Below are 27,260 nucleotides of genomic sequence, written 5' to 3' on the forward strand. Positions count from 1 at the left end.
GGCAAGTGAAGATCTCTTTCACTTCAAAAGATGCCCCCACATTTGAGGAGGTTGGTAACCTCTGGCAATTCTTAAACTTCTGCTGTGTTACACACGCATGCATGCAGTTTTCTACTCAAGGTTCCGATTAGCTCAGAATACATTGGAGGCACCACTGAGTGTGACCAAATCTCAAAACTACCAATGACTCATTATGCAAAAACTCTACAATTTTCCACAGTTACATGAGGATCCTTATTTTTAAGATGATTTTCAAGAGTGTAAATATTTTCTAGAAAGATGAAAAGACAATAGATTGTCTATCATTATTTTTTTATTATTGGGAATTTTCCAGTAATGCAAAAATGAGCCTAGGACTCACCTCTACAGCCTGTTTAACCTGATCATGGCTGGTGGCATCAATCGACTCATCCTTAATCCCCTTCAACTGTGTCTCTTTTGCAGCAATCCAAGATGAGAACTCAGAAAATCTGAAATAACGTCAAAATTTTCTAATTAAAGGGAGAAAATATCAGAATGGGTAAACTGTATATTCGGCTTTGAACTCACTTGTGGAAATTTAGCAACCAAGTGATGAGCCAGTAGATTAATAAGGTTTCTGGAAACTGCCCCTTTAGTATGGGGCTCAAAGTTATTAGTTATGTAGAGGGAAGAGAGAAAAACAAGCAGGGAGATTACAGCTGAGCGATGAGTCCCAGGGCTTGACTGGCCTGGGCTCCAGGGAGTAGGGAAGCTATCACTTGAGATCTGGCCTTACCTGTAAGAGGCACCAATACAGAGGCTGAAGCCCCGCCTACCCCTACCCCTCTCCCGGACACACACACTAAGGGATCTGAGGGAGTTAAGGTGAAAGGATTGCCCATCCTCTTTATTAAATGAAGCATTTCTGGTTAAGAGCACCTTTATGCATGAAGTGAAAGAGATGTGACGGTTTGCTTTGTCATGATCTCTGGATGAAAGGAATTGAAACCAACTCTCATCTTACTCTGGAAGCACTTCTGAGACTACCTGCTGGTGTAGTCGTTCCATTTGTCTGGGTGTTCCCTGAGCCTCCCGTAGGTGCCATCGATGGCAGCTCTGAGTTCTTTGAGAGTCGTGTGGCAGGTAGCAGGTGCGTCCCGCATAGGGTCCCGCACTGGAAGTTTCAGGCACAGTTCTTCAATGAGCTGCAACCTCTTTTCGCAGAGGTGATGAGGACCTTTGTCACTGAAGAACATCTAAAGAGCAATGCATGCTTTTTACAATCCCAGTGAGAAACCATACAAATATTTTTACATTGTTTGAGAAAATCCAGAGGAAGATTCCCATCTAACAACCAAAGTAAAGTAACTAAACTATGTGATGTTTTCTGACCCAAGTCAAAGCATCGGTTCTATCCTTTAATTAACAGCATGGTTTTACATGACTCTCCCCTCGACGCTGGCGAAGACATACCCTGTGTTCTTTAATCATCTTTTCACTGCCCTCCTGGGCCACCAGCTTTGCCTCCCGATCCAGTTCAGTTTTGCATTCTTCTATGGAGGCTAAGAATTGGTTTTTCTCCACTTCAATCTTCAGATGAAGCAAATGGTATGGGGCTTCTCCTTGAAGATCCTGCATTCCATAAGAAGAATCAGAAAAATGATAACATTCTTGATAATGTACATTTCCAATTGAAATGTCAACCAAAAAATGGAAAATATTCCCTTTGGGGCCAATGTGATTTAATGACTACTGTCTGCATCAAGTTTCTGTCCTTTTCCAGGTACATTGACCTTAGCTAAACCTATGAGCCAGGCACATTCACAGTGATCATTCTACTACATTTTCACAGGAGCCCCAACAGTATGAATGTGCCTATTTTACAGATGAGAACCTTGAGGCACAGGAGGTAGGCACAAAAGGTAGAACTTGAACCCAGATTGAAACTGCAGTCTGCCTTGCCATGTATCTTTGCATGCATCCCTTTCGATTTTACCTACAACTCTGTGAGTTAGGAAGAACAGATGTTATATACACTTCACAAAGGAGAATCTAAAGGGAAATTTACTGGTTAAAAAAAAAGTTAGGATTAAACAGTTCAGGGCTACCCACCTCTTGCTAAGTACTCTTTCCCTTAGACCGTTCCTCAAAAAAAAAAAAAAGCAGATAAGTAACAACAAAATTTTTTGCATGCCCCTTTTCTGATAAAACATAAATGTAACATTACATTTCATCTAATTACTTTAGCCCTCTTGTATCCTGCAGCATTTTAAAAGATCAACTCTAAAATAGAATAGTAGGATAACTGATGAGAAAAAGAGTATAAGAGCTATGGAAAGATTGTGACAGATCATATCCCAGCGTGTTTAATATGAGTGTGTGTAAAACACAACCTTAAATTAGAGCTTCCACTCCATAATAACATTTATGATATGTTAAGCTTCAAAGGCATCTTTAAAAGCTCAGGTTTCTTTGTCAATAATTGCTTTTACATTAAACAAAAGATAATTAAAATTTCAAATTAGCAAGTAAAAAGTGATTTCTTTAACTGTGTTTTCCCTATGCTCAAGCCTGTACTTTTAGCTTATGCTACTGAGATCAAGAAATCAAGACAGCAGCACAACCTGATGGAGAGAGTTTTAGCTGCCAAACTTCCAACTCCCCACAACTCCTTCATGTAAGCCCTATGGCATGTACCTGATATTACTTTGCAATACTACTCATTAACCTGGCGCAGGACTACCTCTCTCCAGGTTGGCTTAGCAACTTCAACAGAGTCTCCATTACAGTTCAGCTGCTTGCCTGACATTCAGATTCTCCATCTGAAAGGCCAGACCTGATCTCCCACCGTTTTCCCATAGCACATGGCCTGAGGTCCAACTGATCTGATTCCATCCTGAATTCCCAATTTGCACATTCTTAGCTCTCTCTTTTGGTTGCTGCCCCCTCTTATTCTCTACCCCACCATCTCTTCTTCTCCCTTAAGTCCTAGCTAAAAACAAATTCCTTTATTCAGTCTTTCAATCTCCAAATGGGTTTACCCCCTCTTTCAAAACTTAGAAAAATATATTACTTATGTTTTACTGAACCTATCATTATATATTATACTTTTATTATCTGCAACTAATCATCTCCCCTTAACTTTAAGTTCCTTTATTCATGAGCAAATCCCTAAACAATAAATGAATTGACTTATATTTGTAGATCACAACAATCTAAACTAGTTAGTGAAATCCCTGGGGATGGCAACTATATATTTTTTTGAAATTTCAGTGGTATACCTAACATAATTTACTCATATGAGAAGGGTCCATTAATTGTTGCTTGAAGTAATTAAATGCCCATACTACCCCTGCCCAAAAAAGTTAGGAAACAAAAAGAATGGTGTGATACAGTTGATTCTACTAAAAAGTAGGAAGAACAACTTCTATCGTATGGTATGCAATTATGTTTTATTCAAGTTCCATCTTCTTTACAATGAGAAAAGTGGCTTTGGTGACTTTCCATGGCTTTCTATATTTCTCTTGGAATTTAGCCTTCAAGCCCTCAGCCTCTCGCCATTTATCCCCGTCACATGGTGTTCCGATGATCTCCCAACTCACCTTCCATTGCTTGTGGAGTTTTCTAACAGCTTCCTGCAGGCCCTGCTGTTCCTGCTCAGGAAGGATGTCTGTGAGCTCATCACATGCTTTCAGGAAAGCATTGAGCACCCTTTGGTCCAGCTGGCTGAAAAACTCCTGATATGGAGAGGGGAAAAGTGGTTAACAGTGTTGGGCAGAATAAAAGTCAGCATCAGACACTATATAATGAAGCACTATATCTCTAAACAAGCCTCCTACGCGGCTGTTGTCTTCTTCAATGCTCGGGGCAGCCACTATTTTTTAGAGGAACGAACTGTAACGATCTATCTTTATGAGTCAAAAGCCATCATATTTTAAATTCAATTATTTTTATGTATGTTCTACTTTTTAGAAAAACAGAAGTCTTTGCAGTTTTCAAATTTGGTATGCTATTCTGGCCGGTCAATAGGTATTCCTCAAACCTGGATTCCAGAGACATAGAGTTTTCATTCCTCTTTGGTGAAGTCATAATAGTAGAACCAAAGTCAGGACTAAGCCTCACCATTCCCCATTCTTAAATTGCAAGGTGCCCACGGCCTTGATGGTCCAGGGTGAACCACGTTTGCATCCATACACGTACACATATAAGAACACGCATTCACACATGACTCTCACACAGGCTTAGGAAACTATAGGCGGAATTATTTTGAAACCACAGTGTTTCTAAATGGAAAGCCCCATTCTGTAGATATGTGTAAGCTGAAGGAGTTGTTTTGTGATTACTAATTTTATCCCCAAACCCTGTCTGCTGCATCATAGGTGCATTGAGAGCTTTTTGTTTAAATAAAAATATTCATGGAAAGTTCAGGAAAAATAACTCAAAATACATGTTTTCAGAGTGCCCATCATCTACACACACCACTTCATACATCATGAAGGCTCTCAGAGCTGTTATAATTTAAATGAGTATAATAAATGCAAAATTGGCTTCACAACACTGGGACATGTCATGTGTCAGCTACCAGACATTGAGTGACAAACACAGCATGGTTGCTTGACCAAATGGGCACAAAGGACTTAACCACTCACCTAAAATTATCTATTAAAAAGAGTCTTTGATTATGTAAAGAGTTCTCAGTTAAATAATGAACTGGTAATTTGGGGAGCATGGATTTTCCTACAACCTTTAAGGAGGGCTTAAGAATGGCCAATTATAAGCCAGCTAACCAATTCCTTTTGAAGTTCATTTTGCTCACTATTTCTTTGGGCCTCATACCCCAAAGTTTCTGCCTCCATCATTTCTCCTTTTTTAATGCAATTTTATTTAGATATGGTCACACACTGTACAAATCATCTGAAATGTACAATCATTTGGCTCACAGTATCATCACATAGTTGTGCATTCGTCACCATGATCAATTTTAGAACATTTTCATTACTCCAGAAAAGAAATCTAAAAAAAAATAATAAAACCCGAATCCTCCCATCTTGCTTATCTTCCCCTATTATTGACCCATATTATTGGTGTGGTACATTTGTTACTGTTGATGAAGAATATTAAAACATTACTGTCAACCATGGTCCATTGTTTGCAATAGGTACATTTTCCCAATATACCCCTCTATTATTAACTCCTTGTAATAGTGTCATACATTTGTTCTAGTTCATGAAAGAACTTTTTTATATGTGCACAATTAATTGCAGACAGTGTCTACCAGAGATTCACTGTGTTATAATTCCCAAGTTTTGACCTCCAGCTTTCCTTCTGGTGACACACGTGACTCTAAACTTCCCCTTTCCACCACTCACACACCACTCAGCACATACTCTCACAATAACGTGCCACTCATTTCTCCTTTCCCCCTCTCCTCTCTCAGTGTTAAATCAAGTTCGGTCTCTCTCTTTTTAAATCAAGATCACCTGTCCACGGACTCCGATCATATCCTCCCAAGTATAAACTCACGGTATGTCTCTTCAGAAGATCCTCAGGGTCCCCCTTTTCCTCCAGGCCCTCCCGAGCTGTCTGCAGCACTTTCTCCAGCTCGGACCGCGACTCTTCAAATTTCTTCATCAGGCGGCTGTTGGTTTCCACATGTTTCTTCCAATCACCTGTTTTCTTTACCATATTCTTGATTTTAAAAAATAATCATAACATGAAGCTCTTTTCTTTATTATTGAAAGTATCATTTTCTTTAAAAATTCTCGGAAGATATATCATAATCATGGCAATTACTAATCCCTTTCAAAATTAATTAATATTTGAACAAGCAGTTGTCAAATTTATCGATTTCTAAACACCAGCAGGTAAGGAGTCTTAGCAGGACTGAAAGCATGGTAAGTGATGATGGTTTGTCCTTACTCTTTTTTAGTTTCCCAAAACATAACTCCAGAGAAGTGAGAGCAAATTACCTGAAAAGCCACATGAACATCTGCAATCTGTCTTTGTAATTTTGTCTGATCAAAATGCTTTAGCACGTTGCTCAAGGTCACAAACTTTTGAACATTTTGACTCCCTTTCTCAATTAGCATCAAGGTTTTCTTACAGCTTTCTTGACAAGCTAACAATTCCTATAAGGAAATGAAACCCACAACAATATTATTTAAAGAGAGAGAGAGAAAGAGAGTAATACTTAGAACTGTAAGAACAACTTTATATAGATTTTAGGCTGTAGGCAGCAACAAGGAAAACCAAAAGTACAAAGGAATATTTCTTTTCAAAAGACCTCAATTCTAAGCAATCACTGAAGTTGGGGCTTTTCATAGATGGCATTTGAAAGTCACAACGGGTGCCTGCCCATGCGGGAAAAAAAAAAGTCATAATGCCTTTGTTTGAGATTTCCTTTATATGATACATTTTTATTTTTTACATTTCATGCATTAAGAACATGATATAGCAACTAAATTATTTTTCTAGTGATGCATTCCTTCTGCCAGTTAATTAGACCTATGGCTACTGAAAGAACAATAATGAAATCAGCTTATATAACCGGTTTTAATCTGATTACGTAAACGTCACATCACTGCACACTATAATTTACTGAAAGGATCGGATGCAACAAATTATTTATTATTTTGTATTGTGTAATTTCTAACATTTGAATCGCTGTGATTCACAAGCTGCCAACGGCCTTAATACAATGGTATACCTAGAGCTTAATCATAAAAGAGAGCAGAGCAGTGTGCCTGGGGACTGCAGTTGTCCAGCATTTCTCAGGAGGAGGAGCGATGGTTCCCTGCTGACCTGCCACTCGTGACTCACAGCCTGGCATCGGAGAGATTTCTGCAGTTGGCAGCAAGGATATTATCCAACTAAGCCCAAGGCAGTCATTTTTTGACTCGAATTCACACCCTTTGCATTTCAGCATACTCAGTTGCTTTGGAAAAAGATTTCAAACCACTGGTTTGGATACCATGTTTGGTAGCCTAGATGTCAATAGGAAAGAGCAGGGTTTTTGTTCTGTTTGGGGAAAACAGAATAAGCGCAGCTTTTGCCTTTTGAAGACTTAGTAGTTAAAGGTGGACTATCATTTGAAAAATACTACAAATAATATAATTATTTTAATCGTAGGAGGATTTTTTTATGGCAACCTACAGAAATTTGGGGATGTAAGAAAAGGCACTATGTCTCAAAGTGAAAGATATTCTTTAATCACTATGAATGAGAAGTCACTAAAATTGGGCTTGGCCACATAATCATTTCATTTCACTGCAATGATGATAATAATAACAATAATAAAACCAATAATAAAATGACCACCATTATGGAGAACACATTACATGGCTTTATGTCCTGGTCACATTACATAATATCTCAGGCAATCTTCAAAGCAAGCTCTCAATTCAGGTATTATCATGCATTATTTGAAGTGAGGACATTAAGGCTGGTCAAGGCTTTGCATTTTGCTGTGTCAGACCTAAGACCCGAACCTAGCTCTGACTCACCCCAGATACTCTGCTCTTTCTGCTAAATGATGCTGACTCCCTTCCATGAATCTACTTCAGGGACAAACCCTTCACATATTAATTGTGCCCTTTTCCAGTGGATAGGTTCATTTATAATATACCAATTAATTAAGCCAATTAACTGCAACACTCAGTAGGAGGTTGCCATGCATACAGACCCACTTATTAACTATGAGATCAAGAAAAATGGCACCACGGCAAACACATCCCCAGAACTCTGAACAGATCCACTCTATAGAGGCAAAGAAAAGATCTCATAAAACATAGATTAGAGATACCAGATGGAAACAGAATGCAATTATAAGTGTGTGTATCCATGTACTTGCAAGGAATCAAAGAATATGTATTTGATGAAATGAAATGAACCATTTCATCAAATTAGTAAGGCAGCAGGTGATGTCCAAAGGCAAGTGTGGGAAGCGGCATTCAGTGTTTTCCCAAAAGGAGCTTAAACAAAAAAAATTACATATATATTAAACAGTTTAAAAAGAACAAACTGCAGTTTATTTACATTAATTTTCTTCTGGGCTGTACTGGTGAAATGTGATTCCTAGATTCACTGACAGGAAGTCACCACAAGAAAATTGAATCAACACAGAGCACAAAGGATGATAGAAAGTCCTTAACAAAAAATAGTCTAAATAATCTTCACTATATCCCTAAAACACATCTCTCATTTCACAGCGCTGCTGTGACCTTCCTGACTCCCAGGCTTCAAGCTTGGAACATACGCACAAGCAGCAGAGAGGAGTTCATCAATTCTTGCTGACTGCAATAGACTCATGACATTGTCCAACTCATAGAAGCGAGAGGCAGCGGCCTTTAAACAAATCTGCCTTCCTAATCTGCTCAACTCCCTGAATGTACTAATTCAGATAAGGTTGCCTGGTTCCAGGGGCCACAGCCAGCCAGGAACAGCCAGGTGACCTTACCTGGACACAGCACATGCCTGAAATCCAGTGGCACATGGGCTTCATCTTCAGGCAGAAGATCTTGAGTTGCAAGTTCAGCTCCAGAAAATTGTCTCTTCTCCGATCTTTCTATCACTGTAAGCTCTTTCTACCACTGTAAGCACCACTTTAGCCTCATTACAAGGGATTTAACATAAGCACGACTCCTGCACGGCACTTTGCCTTACCTGATGCTTCTGTTTAAAAAGAGCACTAGATTGTGCCTCCTGCTCGAGGACTGTTAAAATTTCACTGATTTTCCTGTGTGAGTCATAAAAGAATGTCATCTGCTTTTCTAATTCCTCCAAAGGAATCACCAGCTGTTGAGATTCATAGAGGAGTGGGGGGTAACATTCTTTGACCTTTAAAAATACAAAGACAGCATTCCATTAAGTTCCACTGAATTTCATTAAATGCCATCAAATACACCAAGCTCAGGGCATTCCTTATTGCCCTACGTGTCCTTCGAGGTAATGTTCATCTAAACAGACACAAAGGGCCGTAAAATTTTCTCATGAAAATTCATCCGCACAGTCCATCTGGACAGCACTTTCATCTAAACGATTATGGTTCATGAACTAGATGGCATCCAAACTCCACTTTATTTACTAAGCAGCTCATCTTCACTTTGGCCTTGGAATCTGAAGTAAGATAGTCACTAATTATTATCACGTTAATCATATTATCCAGACCCAACTCTGTCTTCTTACTTTACTTTCAAGAACTCTCCGTACTTGAGCTCTTGTTCCAGGAACATTTAGACTTGGCTGAGTTTTTCCAGACAAGTTTTCCCACCTCCCATTAGCCCTATGGTCCTGCTCTTTGCCTATCAAAATCCTACTCATTCCAAAGCTCAAGTCACAGACCAATTCATTCATGAAGGGGACATGTCCCTAGTGTGAATTGGCCCAGCCATCATCTGTCACTTTTCTTCTCAGAAGGTTGTTAAGTTTATGAGGCTGCTTTATCTTCCTGATGAACCTGAGCTCCAGAAAGTAACTGCCTTGTCACTTTGGTTAGAAACTAGGACCATGCAATTCTCCAAGAACCTCCTGGTCCCCTCTTTATTTAGGGTTACTTCCAAAATATTATCTTCACACAACCAAGGAAAGGAAATCAAACATCATTCATTAGTAGACCATTATGTTGTTTTTCTTAAGAAGAAAGATAATAACGTGCTAGCTATATCAGTGATACTCTAACACTAATCCTTGAAGGAAGTGGGGATATATTTTGTTAGACTGTTAAGTATAGACCCATGCATGCAGAAATGTTTTCTCATTCTTAGATGTACTCCCTGAAGAAAAAAATCACCATCAAAAAAAAAAAAAAAAACAAACAGATACAGCCCTTCTAATGTAACAAGACTGCTAAAATCACCGTGAACAAAACTAAGAGACTATAATAGCATGTATAAAAATCAATAAACTTTATGTTTTTCCTGGGCACAAGAGAAAACCTAGCAAGATGTGAGACATGAAAAGCAGTACAAACATTTAGTGATGTAGATGGTGCCGGGAGGCACAATTTGCTTCCTTGAAATTGTCCTAAATCATTCAAGCTGGCACAGGCAGGATGCACGAACCCAGAGATGGACCTTAAGAGGTGCCTGAAGTCTATCAAATTGAGAACAATGACTTAGAATTGAACCCATTCTTTGGTAAATTTTTCTGGCAGCAAATATTATCATTATTACCCATTACTGATCTTTTTAGTATTATGCACTACAAATTCCCATTTGAATGTTAAAATAAAATCAATTAAAAATTAATGTTATTTTGTAAGAGATTGACAGATGAAGTTTTTTTTTAATGACTGTGATTCTGTTTTCACTTTTCTCATTCTTCCTCTTTTCCATTAATCTGTAAGTACTGATTTCATATTGCTTAGTTATTTTCTCTCTCATTTTCCCTCCTAATTAACAGGTTATTATACTTTCTTGTCTTTTGCTTTCCAATTCTTCATTATAAAATGTCCCATTCAGGGGCGGGCCGCGGTGGCTCAGCGGGCAAAGTGCTTGCCTGCTATGCCGGAGGACCTCGGTTCGCCCGGCCCCAGCCCATGTAACAAAAACGGAGAAACAAAATACAATAAAAAACAAGAAAATGTTTAAAAGATGTTTCCCTTTCTTCCTCCCTTCCTTCCTTCTATCCTTCCTTCCTTCTCTCTGTCTTTCCTTTAAAAAAAAAAAAAAAAAAAAAAAATGTCCCATTCATTTATATAGTCACTCCTTTCTTTTACTAGAAATCAATTAGCCAATCTAAGCAGACATTACAAACAATAGCAACTTCCCAAAATTCAACTGTAAATGGGTAAATGGTCCCACCAGTCCCACCAGAACTTCCAAAGCTCTTGAGGAAAATCCCTTGATAGAATAGAAAAGGCTTATGGCTAATGTATGCTAGTCATCTAGCTCCTGTATCTCCTTTGATGTGTGTGTGTGTGTGTGTGTGTGTGTCACTTCTCCCCATTCCCGCCACAAAAAAGACCTACCTTCCTATTAAAGTATATCTACTAGTACGTCTAAATTAGCAGATACTTGGTATCAACTATGTAGTCTTATCATTAAGACTCAAAGTTACTATATCAAGAATCATAAAAATAAACAAAAGCATGATTTAATTGCTAACAAGCAAACCAACAGTGTTTGCCTCCAGGTGATAGAGGAGATGTAAAGCAAACTGAGGGCAGGGTTGATCCCATACAGTGTGTAGTGCATTCCAGTGAGGTCCCACCTTGGTTAGCTGCTCTTTGAGCCCAGACATGGTTGCAAACACTTCATTAGCTTCTTCCTGAGGACTTTCCTTAGTAATGAGGTGTGCTGTTTTTGTGATCATCTTGTACTGAGCATCCATTACAGGCACCCTCTGTTCAATATCCTGCATAAATCATGGAAACAGCTAAAATTAACACATGGAGTGTTCCTTTTAATTTCAGGGTTCTACAGGACACTGAACAAAAATTACACGCTTGGTATAAAGTTCTATACTTACAATAAACCTCAAGAGATTTCGTTATTTTTTCCTTCGTTTCCAATATATAGCATATATTGGTCATAGGACGTAAATAAATGAGCTTTTCTTTAAAAGTGGCAATACATTCTTAAGTTAACCTAAAAATCAGCTAAAATAACCTTTGTACTTTCAACACTACGTGGCAATGCAGTATGCAAATCTTGGCTCATGTTAACACGTTAAAAATTTGGGATATTTCCTCTGAGTTTACAAATGAACTAACTTGTTTTTTCTTTAAAAAGTAACACAACAGCATTGTAAAAATTTAGAAATTAGAGTAAAGAAAAATTAAATTGCCTATAGTCCTTTCGCACAGGGAGGGAGTCAACTTTTCATTGCTACATCATTGATCTTTTCACGGTGTGCGTTTACATCCATTTTTAAATTTTTACAAAAAAAGTGATACTGTTGATTGCTTTACTAACAACAACATATTTTTTAATCTTTCCATGGAATTAAATACTCTTCCACTACTTCATTTTTGAGAGCTGCAGCGTGTTTAAAATATGGAAATGTCACAATTCATTTAATAAATCCTCTATTGTTGTAAGCATTTACGTGGTGTGTTACCAACAGAGGTCTACTGCTTCTCATAATGTTTTATAATTCCAGCCTCGAAGATCTCCAAACCAAAAAAACTGTTTTGAAGTTACTCTATTTGGTCAAAACATATCTTTAAAAAATCAAATAGATATTTTTTTTTTTTTTTTTTTTTTTTTTTTTAAGAGAGAGGGAGGAAGGGAAGGAAAGACAGAGAGAAGGAAGGAAGGATGGAAGGAAGAAAGGGAAACATCTTTAAACATTTTCTTGTTTTATTGTATTTTGTTTGTTTGTTTGTTTTTTACATGGGCTGGGGCCGGGAATCGAACCGAGGTCCTCCGGCATGGCAGGCAAGCACTTTGCCCGCTGAGCCACCGCGGCCCGCCCAAAAATCAAATAGATATTTTTATGAGAGGTGCAGAGCAGGATATGAAAACATGTCAAAATTATGCCAAGAAAACACAGAAATAGTTTTTGCAATTATAGGAGTAACCTCACTGACCTTTTTTCACAATAAAATTGGTTTTCCCTTTTATAGCCCAGAACCCTCCTTACCTCTAAATCTTGAATTAATAAACTGACATTAATAAAGGAGACTTCTAAGGGTTCAGAAAATTTCCTTTGTGCTTCGGTTGCAAAACCAGACAAGGTATTAACACACTCGGCATATTCTTTCTTCATTCTCTCCATCTCATCAGCTCGAGCATACTGTTGAGAAAAGGGAAGAGGGTAACATTGTGAAAACTCTGTCAGCTGCAACTTCGGTCCATAACCTACATTTTTGCATACTTTCTGAAACTGTTACATGGTAAGGATGACTCTAAATCCTGATTCTTATTTTAAATAAATGTTAATTAAGTTGCACTTATGATTCAGGAAAAAAGGAACCAGTGGATAAACTAAGAACTTAGCTATGACTTGAAATGGATCAGTCCAGATGTATAGGTCCCATATATAAACATGATAGTTAATCAAATCAAACATTCCTGTAATGCTCCTCCCTTAAAAATGGAAAAGAATGAATGGCCTGTATAAAACCTAACATTTCTAAGCATATTGGCATTCTGCATTAACAGGGCCATTCTATAATAATAAAATAGGCTAAACAGAGCATTTTATCACTGCCGTGGTAAGACACATATGTTCAGATGTAAATTGATTTTAATAACATACTTGCTTGACTTCCATAAACAACTCCCTCCATCGCCCATTCAGCAACAGCAATTGCTGTTTAAGGTCACGGGAAACCATCTCATCACAGGTTTCGATGAGAAAATTGCCAGCATCGTTCATGGCACTATGCTGCTGAATCCAATGGGGCAAATTTCGAAAAAAATCCTAAACAATAAAGAATGGACAATATGGTAAGCCATAAATCAAAAATCAGTAATAATGGATAGGAAATTGATCAGACTAGAGAAATGTCTTTGTTCTAGAACTTGCAAAAATTTTAAGATAAACTTAATTTCTTTCAAAATAGAGATTTTTAATAAAGATGTTCAGAAATATGAACTTGAAATGCTAAACATATGTTGTAAGAACTTATGTGCTAAATCTTTTGCTGAAGATAAGACAAAAATAATGACCATTTTTATAAATGAAAAAGCTGACTTTCCCTGAGTGTAGAAGAAAAGTCTCATATATTGTCTTCAAGCTAGTAAATACCAGTGCTAGGGTATTTTAGGGAAATAAAATAGCTTGCTTAAACATTTTTGAATGGGATTCTTTGCGGAAGAAAAGGAATATTCTCATATAGATTGTGGTGGCGAAGACATGGCTATGTAATTATAACAAAAACCATTGATATTTTACTTAAGGTGGATTGTATGATATGCAAATAAAGCTGTTTAAAAATGAACAGAGAGATACAAGTGCTGGAGAAAATGTGAGAAAGAGATGTACATATTCACTGCTCGTAGGGAAGCTGAGATGTGCAGCCCCTCTGGAGGGGAGTGTGGTGGTTTCACAGAAGGCTAGAGATGGGTTGCCATATGATCCTGAAACCCTGTCACACAGTATATACCTGGAGGAACTGAGAGTGGGGGCATGAATGGATATTTGCACACTGGTGTTTATGGTGGCAGTGCTTGTAGTTTGCAATGGATGGAGGTGGCCTAAGGGTACATCAACTGAAGAATAGAAGGAGAAACTGTGGTGTACACATACAATGGATTACTGAGCAGTTGCAAGAAGAAATGAAGTTGTGAGACATGCAACTATGTGTATGAACCTTGAGGACAATATGCTGAATGAAATGGCAGAAACAAAAAGACAAATGTTATCATGCCTCACTCATATGGACTAATTATAATATACAAGCTTGGAGAATTGAAGTAGAGAACATGCGTTATCAGGTTGGAGCCTATTGTAAAGGTTCATAGATAGTAAGCTCTTAAAGCAGTCATAGCAATTCCAGAGTTGTAACTGTTATTTCTAAATTCTGAGATGCTGAGCTATTTGTGTATAATTTGGTCATTCCCTGGAACTTCCAGTATTTGTGTGACACTTGAGACTCAGAGTAAGAGCTCTGAAGCTATGAAAGTCAGCATTGCCCCATACAGCAACTGTTCAAAAAGTTGAAAAAGTGATCTGGCTTTGACTAGAGATATGAATGAAGCTGAGTTGGATAGGACTGAGATAAATCAGAATACAGGGTAAAAGATGATATGGGTCTATGTTTTAAAATTTCAACTTCTGTGTGAGACCAAAGGAAGAGATGTTTATTTCCTGCAAAAATCTATGTTTTTGGTAACATATTATCTAATTTAACTTGTACAGACAGCTTATTAAAACACCATAATTACATGGAATGCTGAATAGGGAGTGAGGTCTTGTTGGTTTTGTTCAGATTAGCGTGATGCCCTGATACATTCCAGAGTAATTTTGGCAGAGAATAAAAAGTATTTGCAAAGTCCCCTTGGGGGACTGGAGAGAAAGGAGAAAATACTAAACTTCCTCATGTGGGAAACTCCTGATATTCTCACAAGCAATGAGAGATCATTGGGTTAATCCATTCAATAGGCTGAGCCCTTGATCTTGGGGCTCGCCCCTATGAAATTTATTTCAGCAAAGGAGACGCTAAGCCTATTTATAATTATGCTTAAGCATCACCCCCAGGGAACCTATTTTTTTACTCAGATGTGGCCTCTCTCTGAGCCAACTCGGCAGGTAAACTCACTGCCCCCCCGCCCCCCCATGTGGGACATGACTCCCAGGGGTATAAATCTCCCTGGCAATATGGGACAGAATTCCCAGGATGAGCCGGGACCTGGCATCAAGGGATGGAGAAAGCTTTCTTGACCAAAAAGGGGAAGAAAGAAATGAGACTAAATAAAGTGTCAGTGGCTGAGAGCTTTCAGAGTCGAGAGGTCATTCTGGAGGTTATTCTTACACATTATATAGCTATCTCTTTTTAGTTTATGGTGTATTGGAGGGGCTAGAGAGAAGTACCTGAAACCACTGAACTGTATTGCAGTAGCCTTGATTCTTGGTGACGATTGTATAACTATATAGCTTTTACAATGTGGCCATGTGATTGTGAAAGCCTTGTGACTGATGCTCCCTCTATCCAGGGTATGGACAGATGAGTAAAAAAATAAGGATCAAAAAATAAATAAATAATAGGGGGTGGATAAGGAATAAAAAAAGTTGGGGAGATTGCAATACTAGTGGTCAATGAGAGGGGGTGGGATAAGAGGTATGGGATGTATGATTTTATCTCTTTTTATTTCTTTTTCTGGAGTGATGCAAATGTTCTAAAAATGATCATGGTGATGAATAAAAAATGTACATTGAGATTTATAACTTTTTTGTATATATTTTATATTTCATAATAAAAAATGTTTAAAAAATATTTTTGACCCATTACTCTTGATTTTTAAATCTGAATGCAGTACATTATGGTATATAATTATCACTGAGATAAATTATCAAAAGGAATATGTTTTCAATTAAATATCTAGTTTAAGAACATAATACGTTAACATCCTTCCTTGTTTTTCTGTTGCATACTTGGCAACGAAACAGTTTCTGTCTCATTCCAAGTTAAAAGCATGGCTATATCACATGCACACACATACATCACAGTAAAAACCAAGGATACCAAAGATAATTCAAAATGCAATTCACAAGCTTTGTGTGGGAGGAGTTCCTGAATAAATAGATGAGAACATTTTTGCTTCTGGTAGTTATATTCCCTTGAATCAAACTGGCATATATAACATCGGTAGGCCACTGTTGGTCTAATTAGAAAAGTCAATAAATGAATGGGTATATAATGATTGTTTACCTCAGCTATGCAAACATATTTAACTCATGTGAAATACAGAATGGTAAAACATTTAAAAATTATAAATCTACTTGCATTGTACAAAATAGAGAACCAATCTTGGTTCACAACCAGTAATTCTAACTTACACACTATACTTCTTAATGAGAGCCTGCCCTTATGATATCTATTACACGTGAACTGATTTTTCATTTGAAGACATGGTTAGGGAACTTTAGGATCTCATTCTTGACCTTCATAATGTTTCTTCTGTTTGCATTTAGAAGCTCTGCACACATGGAATAAGGAACAATGTAGTTATACTAAAATCAGAACTTCTGGATGCTTTTAGCAGCAGTTAGCAACCTATGTACAACATCTAGCAACCTGTGAATTCTCAATCAACAAGAAAAATCCACTACCCATGAAGCAACCACTGAGACAGCTCAGATTAAAAATAAAATTAAAATAAATAAATCAATATGGCCCACAAATATTTATTTCCATACCCATAATTCATAAGAACTAGAAGTATTTTTACCAATTGTATTATGTTTATCCTTTAACCAATTATTTTTAGTTTTCTATTTGCTATTGCAAATGAAGTACTTGTGAAATAACAGTAAAAACAAATAGATATAAAGTAAATATGCAGAAATTAGTCCATTTCACGTGATATTTGCATGAAAGTGACATTGAATTAAAATAGCAACTTGCACATCTACACCCATGCCTGGGGGGGGGGGGGAATTCTTACCCAGAATAAGACTTTTATTGAGGGCTGATAAAATCCAAAAAAGAATATCCAAAGAGACAAAAAATGTCAGGGTGCTGCTGTTCAACTGATGTGTGCCATCACAGATTTGGGACTATGCTAGCTAGGCTTGTTTACGTGCTTTCTAATATCCCGAAACGCGCAGTGGCTGGGACAGACCCCACCATGAGCAGAGCGCCCTCTGCTGCTTGTTCGGCTTGGTTCAGGCTACACCAGTCACCGCTCTTTCAAGGTAAACGTCAAATACTCAACTGGCCAGATGGGGGAATGTTTCAACAGAACTTTCACTCAACGGTGTATTTATTGGTCTACAACAATTCATTCATTGGAAAGTGCAACCTGTCGGGCAAAGCCAGGACTCTTGAGCCAGACTTGCAAAGAAGACATAGTACTCCCAAATGAACCGCCCCATGCAGTCTTTCTAACTTCCTAGATGGCCTCTGGTATGCGAACCCTTACCTTTTTGGCATGTTCTGATTGACTGAGCATTTTTTCCGCATCCTCCAGCCAGGCCTGGAGGCTGGCCACCGTGTTGCCGTAGCGATCCCAATTAGAGATGACCTCCTCCAGCATGCTCCTCACACTCCGCACCTCCACCGACAGGTTCCTCCATTGCGCGGTGGTCTCATTCATGAACTTCATTACATTCTCAGCTTCTTCCACTGAAACAGGTGAAATGAATTACAAACCTAACCTGTACATTCTAAATCCACCACCATGCCTTTCGCCTGAGGCCACATGCATTTAGAGTCCTTCTTTAGATTATAAAGTTATCAGATGGAATGTTAGACCCTCACTCGGCTCTTGCTGGGAATAACAACACCTTATGCAGAGGTATTTGTAAAGATTAACAATGATAATATATTTAAATCTTCAGATAAATTGGGATGCAATAAGGAAGATTATATATATATATGTACTTGTTTGCATTTTATATGCGCCCAAGTAGGTGGAGACATATGAAGTACCAAGCACTAATTCTGTAGTTCATTCCAATCAGATAAGACAGACCTATTTAAAAATTGAAACCAGAAAATTTTACAACTTCTATCTTCACACTAATTTAAACTCTCATGTACATGATTATGATATTCAAGCTATTCTATGTTCTTTTGCCTTAAATTCTCAGAATTGAAAACAGTTTGGAAATTGTAATTTTTAAAATGCATGCTTAATTTGCTCTCTTTTAGAAGATCTCTCTGTTTCGCTCTGTCTGACACACACACACACACACACACACACACACACACACACATACACACAGAAGTAGGATTATATAGATTAGGCATTGCACAAAAGCACCAGACTGAGAGGGCAGTTAAGGGAATGGAGTCTAATTTGTGCTCTGTAGGCTAACATTTTCGGCACACAAAGATTTGTGTATCTGATGACACTGAAACCTGTGGGTTCTAATTCTGAATGGGGTCAACACTGAAACAAGTTCTGTCATGTGTTTTACCTGAACCATCTGCTTTGACGTACATCTCAGCTGTTTGTTTCAAGATCTGGTATGTCACTTCATATTGCTCAAAGAATTTGCTATTTTCTATAAAAGACTAGGAAAGGGAGAAATGGTTAGAAGATAGCAAACGCTAGGCTTATGCAGAAATGCCAAAGGCATTTCAGTATAGATAGATGGATATTTTACCCAAATTTACTAATCTTACTCTTAAAAACATCAAATCAATTCCATGGCCACAAATATCCTAAGATTATTCTTAGCATACAAATTGATTCCTTGTTTTAAATGCTAACTTAGTACTAAATTGAGAAAATATTCTATATCTTTGCTACCCAAGGGTTTTCAAATAGAAGAGGCAGAACCTGCTAGCATTTAGAAAGCACTAAATTTGAAAGAACACTTTTAAATATCCCACTGTGTTTGAGCCATGGGATTCTGTTGCTCTTTGAACATTAATCCTTGTGAATAACTGCTCTCAGAAACTTCATATTATAAACAAACAGTGCAGTGCACAAATATTTCCCTTAAAATAAAAGGTAAGCACAAAAACGTCTTACACATAGTAAAAGCTAATATAATCACACATTCCATCCATCTTATCACAGGTCCCCTATTTCTATTAGCTAGGATACAGTTTACAGAGATGACACCGATACCTATATTGACATATAATGTACATGTGAAATAGAGTCACTATCGCCAAATGGATATTATAGAATTGAGAGCACCTGTGAACCCTCCTTAGTTAAGTTTTATTATTATTAACTCCAGGAAATATGAAACCAGTCTTATTTCAAAGATTATTCCTACCCCTCTAAACTAGAAAATTAGTACAATCATAGTTAAAAACATTAGTAAAAGTTTCTTTAGTTTCTTTTAAAAGGATGACCAGTTCCTATAATGTGAACCTATTAAAAACACATGGGGAAATGCCACTATTATAAAATGCAAAATAATCCTTGAAAAACCAGTGGAAGTTCAGGGTAGTGGGTAGACGAGTCCTTGGCATGGGAATGCAAAAACCACACATAGAACAATTTTATAGACATCTCTGGATTTTTACTGATAAGTGCTTATCATTTTTCAAGATAGCATTAAAAATTTACCTGTATAATGCCTTTCATATCATTTATAAATATATTACTTTTCTTCCACTATAAAATGAGTTTTCTGGTATGGTGGTTTGGATAAATGCAGCCCAGAAAAATGTGTCCTTAAGCTTTACCAATTCATGTGGATGTGAACCCATTGTCAGTAGAAATTTTGATGAGGTCACTTCAGTTAAGGTGGGGCCCAACTCAATCAGAATGGGTCTTAATCCTATTACTGGCATCCTTTATATGCAGAATGAAATTCAGACTGATAGAGAGAAAGCCACAGAGCGAGAAGCTGAAGGTCTACAGAACCCAGAAGAGAGACCAGGAGAGGCTGCTGTGTGCAGTGCCATGTGACAGAGGACCTCAGCACTGAGGATCACGGGAAGCCAGTCCCAGAATGCCAGTCACGAGGAAGAGAGTGCCACCTTGACAGTGCCTCCATACGGACTGCTGTTAGCCTCACAACCAAGACCTAATAAATTTCCATAGTTTAAGCTGACCAATTGCATGCTATTTGCTTTGAGCAGCCAAGGAAATGAAAACACCTCAGCTGATATATTCCATGATGAAGACTTTACTCAATGACTTTAATGAGCTTTATTATTTTTGTTTGAGAACAAGGTAAGACAACAGTAATTTGCTTAATTCAATATTCATCTGCTTAACTTGGTTAATTCAATATTCAACATTCATGCCTAACTCCTTTAACCCCTTCTCATCCTCCTACTAGTGAAAGAGTGATTTACATTTTAAAAAAATGGAAAATTATACTTAAGGCTCAAGACATCATGCAAGAAACTGAAGAGAGAAATATATTTGAAGTTTTAAAAATAGACTCCATTTAATTCTAATGTAAATTTCAACAAGTTAATGGGAAAACAATTGCTGTAATGTGAAAGAAAGAAGAAATAGCATCTGTATTGGACAGGGAGACTGAAATAGTCTTTTGCTAGAGTAGTTTCTAAATTAACTAAAAATGAACAACACTAAAAAAGGTTATTTCCAGTTTCTGTTTTCTTCCAAGGTGGGGAAAGAGATGTTTGATTATTGTACATGTTGTAGGGACACATTAAAGCATCTTTGAGGTTCACGTTAGGAAGATGATAAGCAATTAATTCTTGAGGGGAGATATTTTATTTGTTATTTTAATTTTTATTGTTTTATTGAATTTGATCCTTTTTGTACACAGTAAATCAATTTAGTAATATGAATTATTTTGTCCATTAGAATTACTGTAAGAGAACTGACAAATCATTTTACTGTAAACTTACACACAGACTCTGAAAAATGCAAAACTAAACCCAAAAGTATATTTAAAATAATGATAGGGTTGTTCATTTCTTTCCAAATAAACCTTAAAATCGGATATCAAGTTCAAGAAATAATCCATATTTGTCAAGGGACTTTACAGTTGAAGATACTTCCAGGAAAATAAGGTACTCTTCATACCACTAAATCCAAAGTATTTGGGGAAGCGGCTATATTTCTACTCTCACAAGATAAGGGTGGGCATCAATTGGCATCAATATCAATTTCACTTGAAGGGTGCAAAATCTGATAAATTAAGATTTCTGAAATCAACTCTGAAGCGTGATTTCATCAGGATTGGTTATTTTCATTAATATAAATTATTATGAATAATGAACTAAATGTCCACATTATTTATGTTGCAGTCACATAATCCACAATTCCAAGAGACCTCGCCTCCTTTTATGTGAAAGAATGAAATGTTACTCTGCTTTTTTCTTTTTTCTTTTTTTTAAAATATGGAATGCTTCATGAATTTGCCTGTCATCCTTGCGCAGGGGCCATGCTAACCTTCTCTGTATCATTCCAATTTCATGTTACTCTGCTTTTTCAATAGCAAAATGGAAGCATGTGCTAACCAACATGGTCCAGAGAACAATTCTGATAGCAAGGACAAAACCAGTTACCTCCTGATTTACATTACAGTAAGTAATCTCTTACAACATGCAGCCTAAATGAATCACAACAATCATTTATGAAGTATTTTCTAAGAATTCCTTAAGCATTTAGTGCTGGATACCTGGGCATCTGGTTTAAGAGTTAAGTAGGATGCATATTCTCTAGTCCTAAGAGAGATTTAATATCTGTCTGTCTGTCTGTCTGTCTGTCTGTCTGTCTGTCTATCTATCTATCTATCTATCTATCTATCTATCCATCTAACTATCTATCTATCTCCCAAGAAGAATAGGATTGAATTGAGAGCTCAGACTAAGGAAAAGATTTTAAAGGAAACTTAACATCTGAATATTACTTTGGTTATCAGGTAATGAGCATACAGCTCATTGTAGTAGACTTTTTTAGAAACCAAAGAAAGCTTTGCATCTAAGAAACTGATTTTGTGATTTTATTTGAGTCTTCATGCTCTCTGAAATATTCTGTTTTAAAGAGAATGGCTTTCCCACAAGCTCCAAACGGCTGAGAGAGGCCCCATGAGGTACGGAATAGAAAGCAGATAATACATCAGTCTCTCTTCCTTAGAAAAATCCTTATTATTCTCTTGTCATTAGAAATTTGGAACAGGACTGAGTCTCCGAGAAATTAAGTTATTTACAAAGTCACATGGTCAGTAAGTAGCTGAACCCTGATTCAAACCCATTTCTACTTGACTTTGGTGACCTGGTTTCAACACCCCCACGCCTACCCCCAACTGCTCAATAGTGTGCTGTTTGTCACATAATGGCAACTAGCAGGCTAGGTATGCAAGTGTAGAATGTCAAATACAGACCAACATTAAATGAAACTAATGTTTATTTGAGCTACTCATTTTCCCACTAAGCTACAAGATATATCAATGACTTGGCCTTTTAAGATAGAAAATATTTTTTTCACAGCCAATTTTGTTAGATAGTGAAGTTCACTATTTAAACACAAAGACTTTAGATTTGGAAAGATATGAACTCAACTTCTGGCTCCACCTCTTACAACATGACATGTGACTTGAGCCTTCTAAGCCTGTGTGCCTTCACTGCATAAAACAATGTGGAAATGCCCAGCCTGGGGGGCTGTTATTGGGATGAAAGATGTTACATGCAGACAGGTGATATGTGGGAGACACTCAATATCTCACAGTTATCGTGACCATTAAACAAAAAAGTGCCTTGAAGCTCTTTTTGGGTTTAAGGGGAAAAGAAGCATGAGCAATAAATAGGCATTCTTCAGTAGGATTGAGAATATTAGGGAACCTTCATTAAAACATGTTCTGTTCATAAAATAATTATAGCAATTTCACAAATAATTTTGAGTGTTACAAAGCAGTTTAAAATTAGCAACTAAGTGAACTCAAATTTTATAGAGCAGGCAGAAAGTACTGTGTTTTTTTTATCATTAATAACAATTCTCTATTTATGTACTTTATTTTGAGAAGCTCAGAGAATTACTAACATCATTGTATTGGAACATTAACCTGTTGGAACAGTCCCATTAGGCAGTTAAATCTGATTGGTTGTTCATAAATAGCGCAAAGATGAATCCTGCATAATTACCTCCTGGGCTCAGAGTATATCAGTTGATATGACTAAACCTCAAAAAATATATGCTTATCAGTATATAATATTTAAAAGACCAATGTAATTTCTTAAGCTTTAAAAGTTGGATTTTTCATGTCACTTTACAAAATAATAAAAAATGAGTAAAGGGACATATCCTAACTAATTTCACATATTTCAACAAAATTGTTCCCTGACAATATTGGCAAATCAAGAGAAAGATTTTGCTGTAAGCCTATTAAATCTTTTTTTTTTAAAAATATATTTGTTCCCTCATTACTGAGAAAATATCATTAAAATATACTTTTTAAAATATAGGAAAACATATTTTGGTAACAGGATGGTCCACTTCACTAAAAGCATGTTTTCAGTAAGGATTCAAACACAACATGTGGCTAATCAGGTTAGAAATGGGCTTATATCTTAAAAATTCATTAATTTTTCACTTAGCATTTGATTATGATTAAACATAAATGGAACAGTTCAGGAGACCTTTCCTATTCAACATTAATTTTGTGAGCAAAGTTGTATTTCTAATAACTGTAGAAAGGGGCATACCTAGCAACTAAGAAATAAACTGTCTTTAATATTTATTACACTAATATATTAATATGCTAATTACATGCAAATGATAGATATTAGTTACAGAATATTCTAATTATTTCTTCAGTGTCAGGCAACTATTCTACATAGATAAAGGATTATCTATACAAAGAGTCCAAAATATGAGAAACCTTAACCAAGTAAGTTGGTACAGAGACTCAACTTCTGTTGAAACAGAGAGAGCAACAAAGCGGCTCTGGCAATGACAAGAAAAAATACACTGAGTCTAAATTAAAAAATGGATAATACACATGTGGACAATTGAGAGTTCTAAACTGTGCAATACAAAAACTTTTTGTAAAGCAATAGTCAGTCACATTTGTTTAATATGATTAATGTAGCAAAACCTTTCTAAGCAAAGGGAATTTTAGAGTATCGAATTTCAAAGGATATAGATTTGTACTTCAGATTACTAAGGAAAGCTCACAAACTTATCTCTAACCCATTTAACACACCAGTACCTTTATATTTCTATTCAAGATTTGATTTAATGTCAGTTAAACTGGTATGCCTTGGACACTAAATTCATGGGTCCCCTGATTTGTTGGTCAAAGCACAAGGGAGACTTACAATGTAATTCTGTAGAAGCAACTCCACTGATTCTCTTCTCCCATACTTGATGATCCAAGACTTCAGCTTTGACTCTGCAAGGACCAGCAGTGACAGCAGGCGATATTTTAATTCTAGAAATTCCATCTTCATTAAGTGTAGCTCTGATGTGGAGGAAACAAAATGAAACCTAGAAATAAAACAGGGAGCATTTACAGAATGTAACTAAGTAACAGAAGGATGCTTTTTTAACCTGTTACATGTAAGCTTTAAATATACTGCAGCCAGCCAGGAGATTCTTTTATCTTTGGTTGATCACAGTCTGGAGATCTGGTTTCTCTTCTAACTCTGTGTTTTAAAGCAAAACATGATTGATTAAAGACTTTGATTTAGTCCTTTCCCCTGCCAACACATCTCGCGTCTGTTTCTTTTATAAGCTGCTTTTGCAATATTACATAATGTTCCTTGCAGTACTGAATAAAAATACAGCCTATTTTAAAAATCATCTCTGTGATTTCCAGGCTGCGGGTACATTCAGGTTTACCTTTTTATTGATTCCTAGGATATTAGACTGTTGGCATTCTTAAGGGACTCTCATATTTATTTACCAAACGTAAGCTTCCATGTTAAAATTTTTTTTCTTTGAAAAGAAAACAAATGTAAAATAGCACCCATCAAGCATATGAAAAGGAGACTTCATTTAAAACCAGACATTCTCTTACCTCTCAGCCATGTCCTCTAATTGATCCAGGGGCACTGGTATCCCATTAACAGACCGGGTCCGGTAGATTTCATGAAATGCTCTTTTGTGGGCATCTGTGTTTTGAAGCAGATCCTAAGATATATTTTTTTAAAAAATTAAAAAAACAACAAGGAAACATGCTAGCAGGAGGCTAAGAAGCATAATTTTCTGCCTGCACCGATGAATCAATGTATTCAACAATTTGATCAGACTGCCACCCTCCTGTGCAGTTTGGTGCACATTGTAGGCTGTTAACCTCTCACAGCGCTTGCAGGTAAGACACCGGGGAGAGCTGTGTCTAGCTGATCCTTACGGTATTTTTACATGCACATGACACTTGCACAGCAATCCATTCAGACATTTTAAAGGCACATGATCCAAAGAAAAATGTAATGACTGCTACAAACAATGATGATTTTTTTTTAGCAGTTTTCCTCCTTTTTGGACTTTGATTATGTTGATTTTTAAAAGCCTAAAACTAGGCACAACTTAGTTAATGCTTTAATGAGAAAAGATATTAGACTCTGGATTGCTCTGCTATTTTGAATGAATGCAGGCTATGATATATAAAAATGATATTTGCTTGAGGTCATTTTTATTACCATTTATTATGATAATAGCCCCATGCTCGGGAAATTTCAAAGAAGCACAAGGACTGTTCCATAGTATTGCATTGGGAAGATCCATGTGCCATTTATAAATATTCTCTGTAGACTGAAGAGAACTCACAAGTTTGGATCATATACTAGTTTATTCGGAATCTCCTTTGACTTGTTTGCTGAGTTTCTCACTGTTGACACTTATTTATAAAACATTCTACATGTATTTCACAATTTCAAATTAATTTCTCTCATAGAAGCAAAGAAAGAGAGGTTCTCTCATACTCACTGAAAGCAGTGTGACCACTCAATGAATAGTAAGACACATTAGCCCACTAACATGATAAATTAAAAATAAATATTGTTTCTCTCAAAATAGGATTTAGTGAACTAATTGGAGAAAATAGAAGCAAAAAAAAGAACAACTTAAAATCACTAAAGGCAAACTTTGATGGAAGGGAAAAATTGAGGTTCTCAAAAGTGACATTAACTTTACATCACAGAAAACTCAAATTTCTATCCTAACACATTTTGTTTTGCTCACATTTGATCTGCTTTGACCTTGCATAGACAGGTGCAAGTCACCTGTGCTCAGAGGGCGGGCACTGTGTGAGCTGCCAACTGATCAGAGAGGCAGAGCACAGAAAACTGCCTTTAGAACAGCTGTGGACAATGAGTATTTAGTCACTCTCTACCCCCTTTGCAATAACACATCTCTATGGCTTTTCGTCTTGACGGAAACTTCATATAAGAGACTGCAGGGGAAATCTTGGACCACCACCACTCCCAGCTCTGATTTGTAATATGTGATTCTGTATGTGTATCAAAATACCCAAATGTTCTGTTTTTTTTTTTTTTTTTTTTTTTTTTTTTGGCACGGGCAGGCTCCGGGAATTGAACCCAGGTCTTTGGCATGGCGGTTAAGAATTCTGCCACTGAGCCACCATTGCACCACCCTCTGTTGTCTTTAAAAGCAGCTTTCCCTATTGTACAATTTTCAGTATCTAATCCATTGAAACTTTCTAAACAACATATCAAAATGAATATAAACATTTCAAACATGTAATAGTAGAACTTCTACAGTGGGCTATATGTCACTGGATGCTCTGAAAAAACCTATCATTGGAGGCTGGGCAAATCTATGATTTTGCTTCATGGCTGGTTTCCTAGGGTGTAGCTGAAATCGTCTATGTCTCCAACTCTCAGTCAAACATGACCCAAAACTGGATCACAGACCTGTGAGCTGAACAAATTGCATAGATGATGGTGATGGAGGCACAACATTGTGACTGTAATTGACCCAATTGAGTTGTATACTTGAAAGTGGTTAAAATGGAAAAGTTTACATTGTATATATGTTATTACATTAACATTTAAAAAAACCCATAGAATTGTAAAATACAAAGTGAACCTTATCTAATAATAATAATAATGCCATTAATAATTAAGTTAATACAATCACAATAGCATTGGTATATCAATTATAACAAACATATTACACTAATGCAAAAAATTAAAAACTGGGAAAACTGTTTGGGTGAGGGTGTATGGGAACTCTTTATTCTGCATGATTTTTCTGTAAACCTACAACTGCTTTAATAAACAAAAATGCAAAATCCAGACTGGGTAAATAGACTTGTCCATTTAGCCAGAACCCTCAAAGAGA

General features: G+C 36.8%; 1 protein-coding gene and 1 non-coding gene across 15 annotated transcripts in view; both read right to left on the reverse strand.

Annotated features, from left to right (window-relative positions):
* SYNE1 (spectrin repeat containing nuclear envelope protein 1) overlaps positions 1-27,260 on the reverse strand; it is a 536,476-nt gene that overhangs the window by 334,502 nt on the left and 174,714 nt on the right. For all 14 annotated transcript variants that reach the window (XM_077149294.1, XM_077149293.1, XM_077149295.1 and 11 more), the window contains exons 13-26: positions 24,976-25,088; positions 24,275-24,443; positions 18,490-18,586; positions 17,490-17,692; positions 13,162-13,326; positions 12,544-12,696; positions 11,170-11,313; positions 8,623-8,796; positions 5,931-6,089; positions 5,485-5,649; positions 3,564-3,698; positions 1,435-1,593; positions 1,009-1,217; positions 362-470 (exon numbers count right to left, since the gene is read on the reverse strand). In XM_077149294.1, coding sequence (XP_077005409.1) covers positions 362-470; positions 1,009-1,217; positions 1,435-1,593; positions 3,564-3,698; positions 5,485-5,649; positions 5,931-6,089; positions 8,623-8,796; positions 11,170-11,313; positions 12,544-12,696; positions 13,162-13,326; positions 17,490-17,692; positions 18,490-18,586; positions 24,275-24,443; positions 24,976-25,088 — 2,154 coding nt within the window. The remainder of the gene's footprint in view (positions 1-361; positions 471-1,008; positions 1,218-1,434; positions 1,594-3,563; positions 3,699-5,484; positions 5,650-5,930; positions 6,090-8,622; positions 8,797-11,169; positions 11,314-12,543; positions 12,697-13,161; positions 13,327-17,489; positions 17,693-18,489; positions 18,587-24,274; positions 24,444-24,975; positions 25,089-27,260) is intronic.
* Positions 21,350-21,457, reverse strand: LOC143675237 (U6 spliceosomal RNA). Its single transcript, XR_013171479.1, has one exon. It is a non-coding gene; the product is annotated as a U6 spliceosomal RNA (small nuclear RNA).

This window comes from Tamandua tetradactyla, chromosome 2 (assembly GCF_023851605.1).
Source record: "Tamandua tetradactyla isolate mTamTet1 chromosome 2, mTamTet1.pri, whole genome shotgun sequence".
In the NCBI taxonomy this organism is placed as follows: domain Eukaryota; kingdom Metazoa; phylum Chordata; class Mammalia; order Pilosa; family Myrmecophagidae; genus Tamandua; species Tamandua tetradactyla.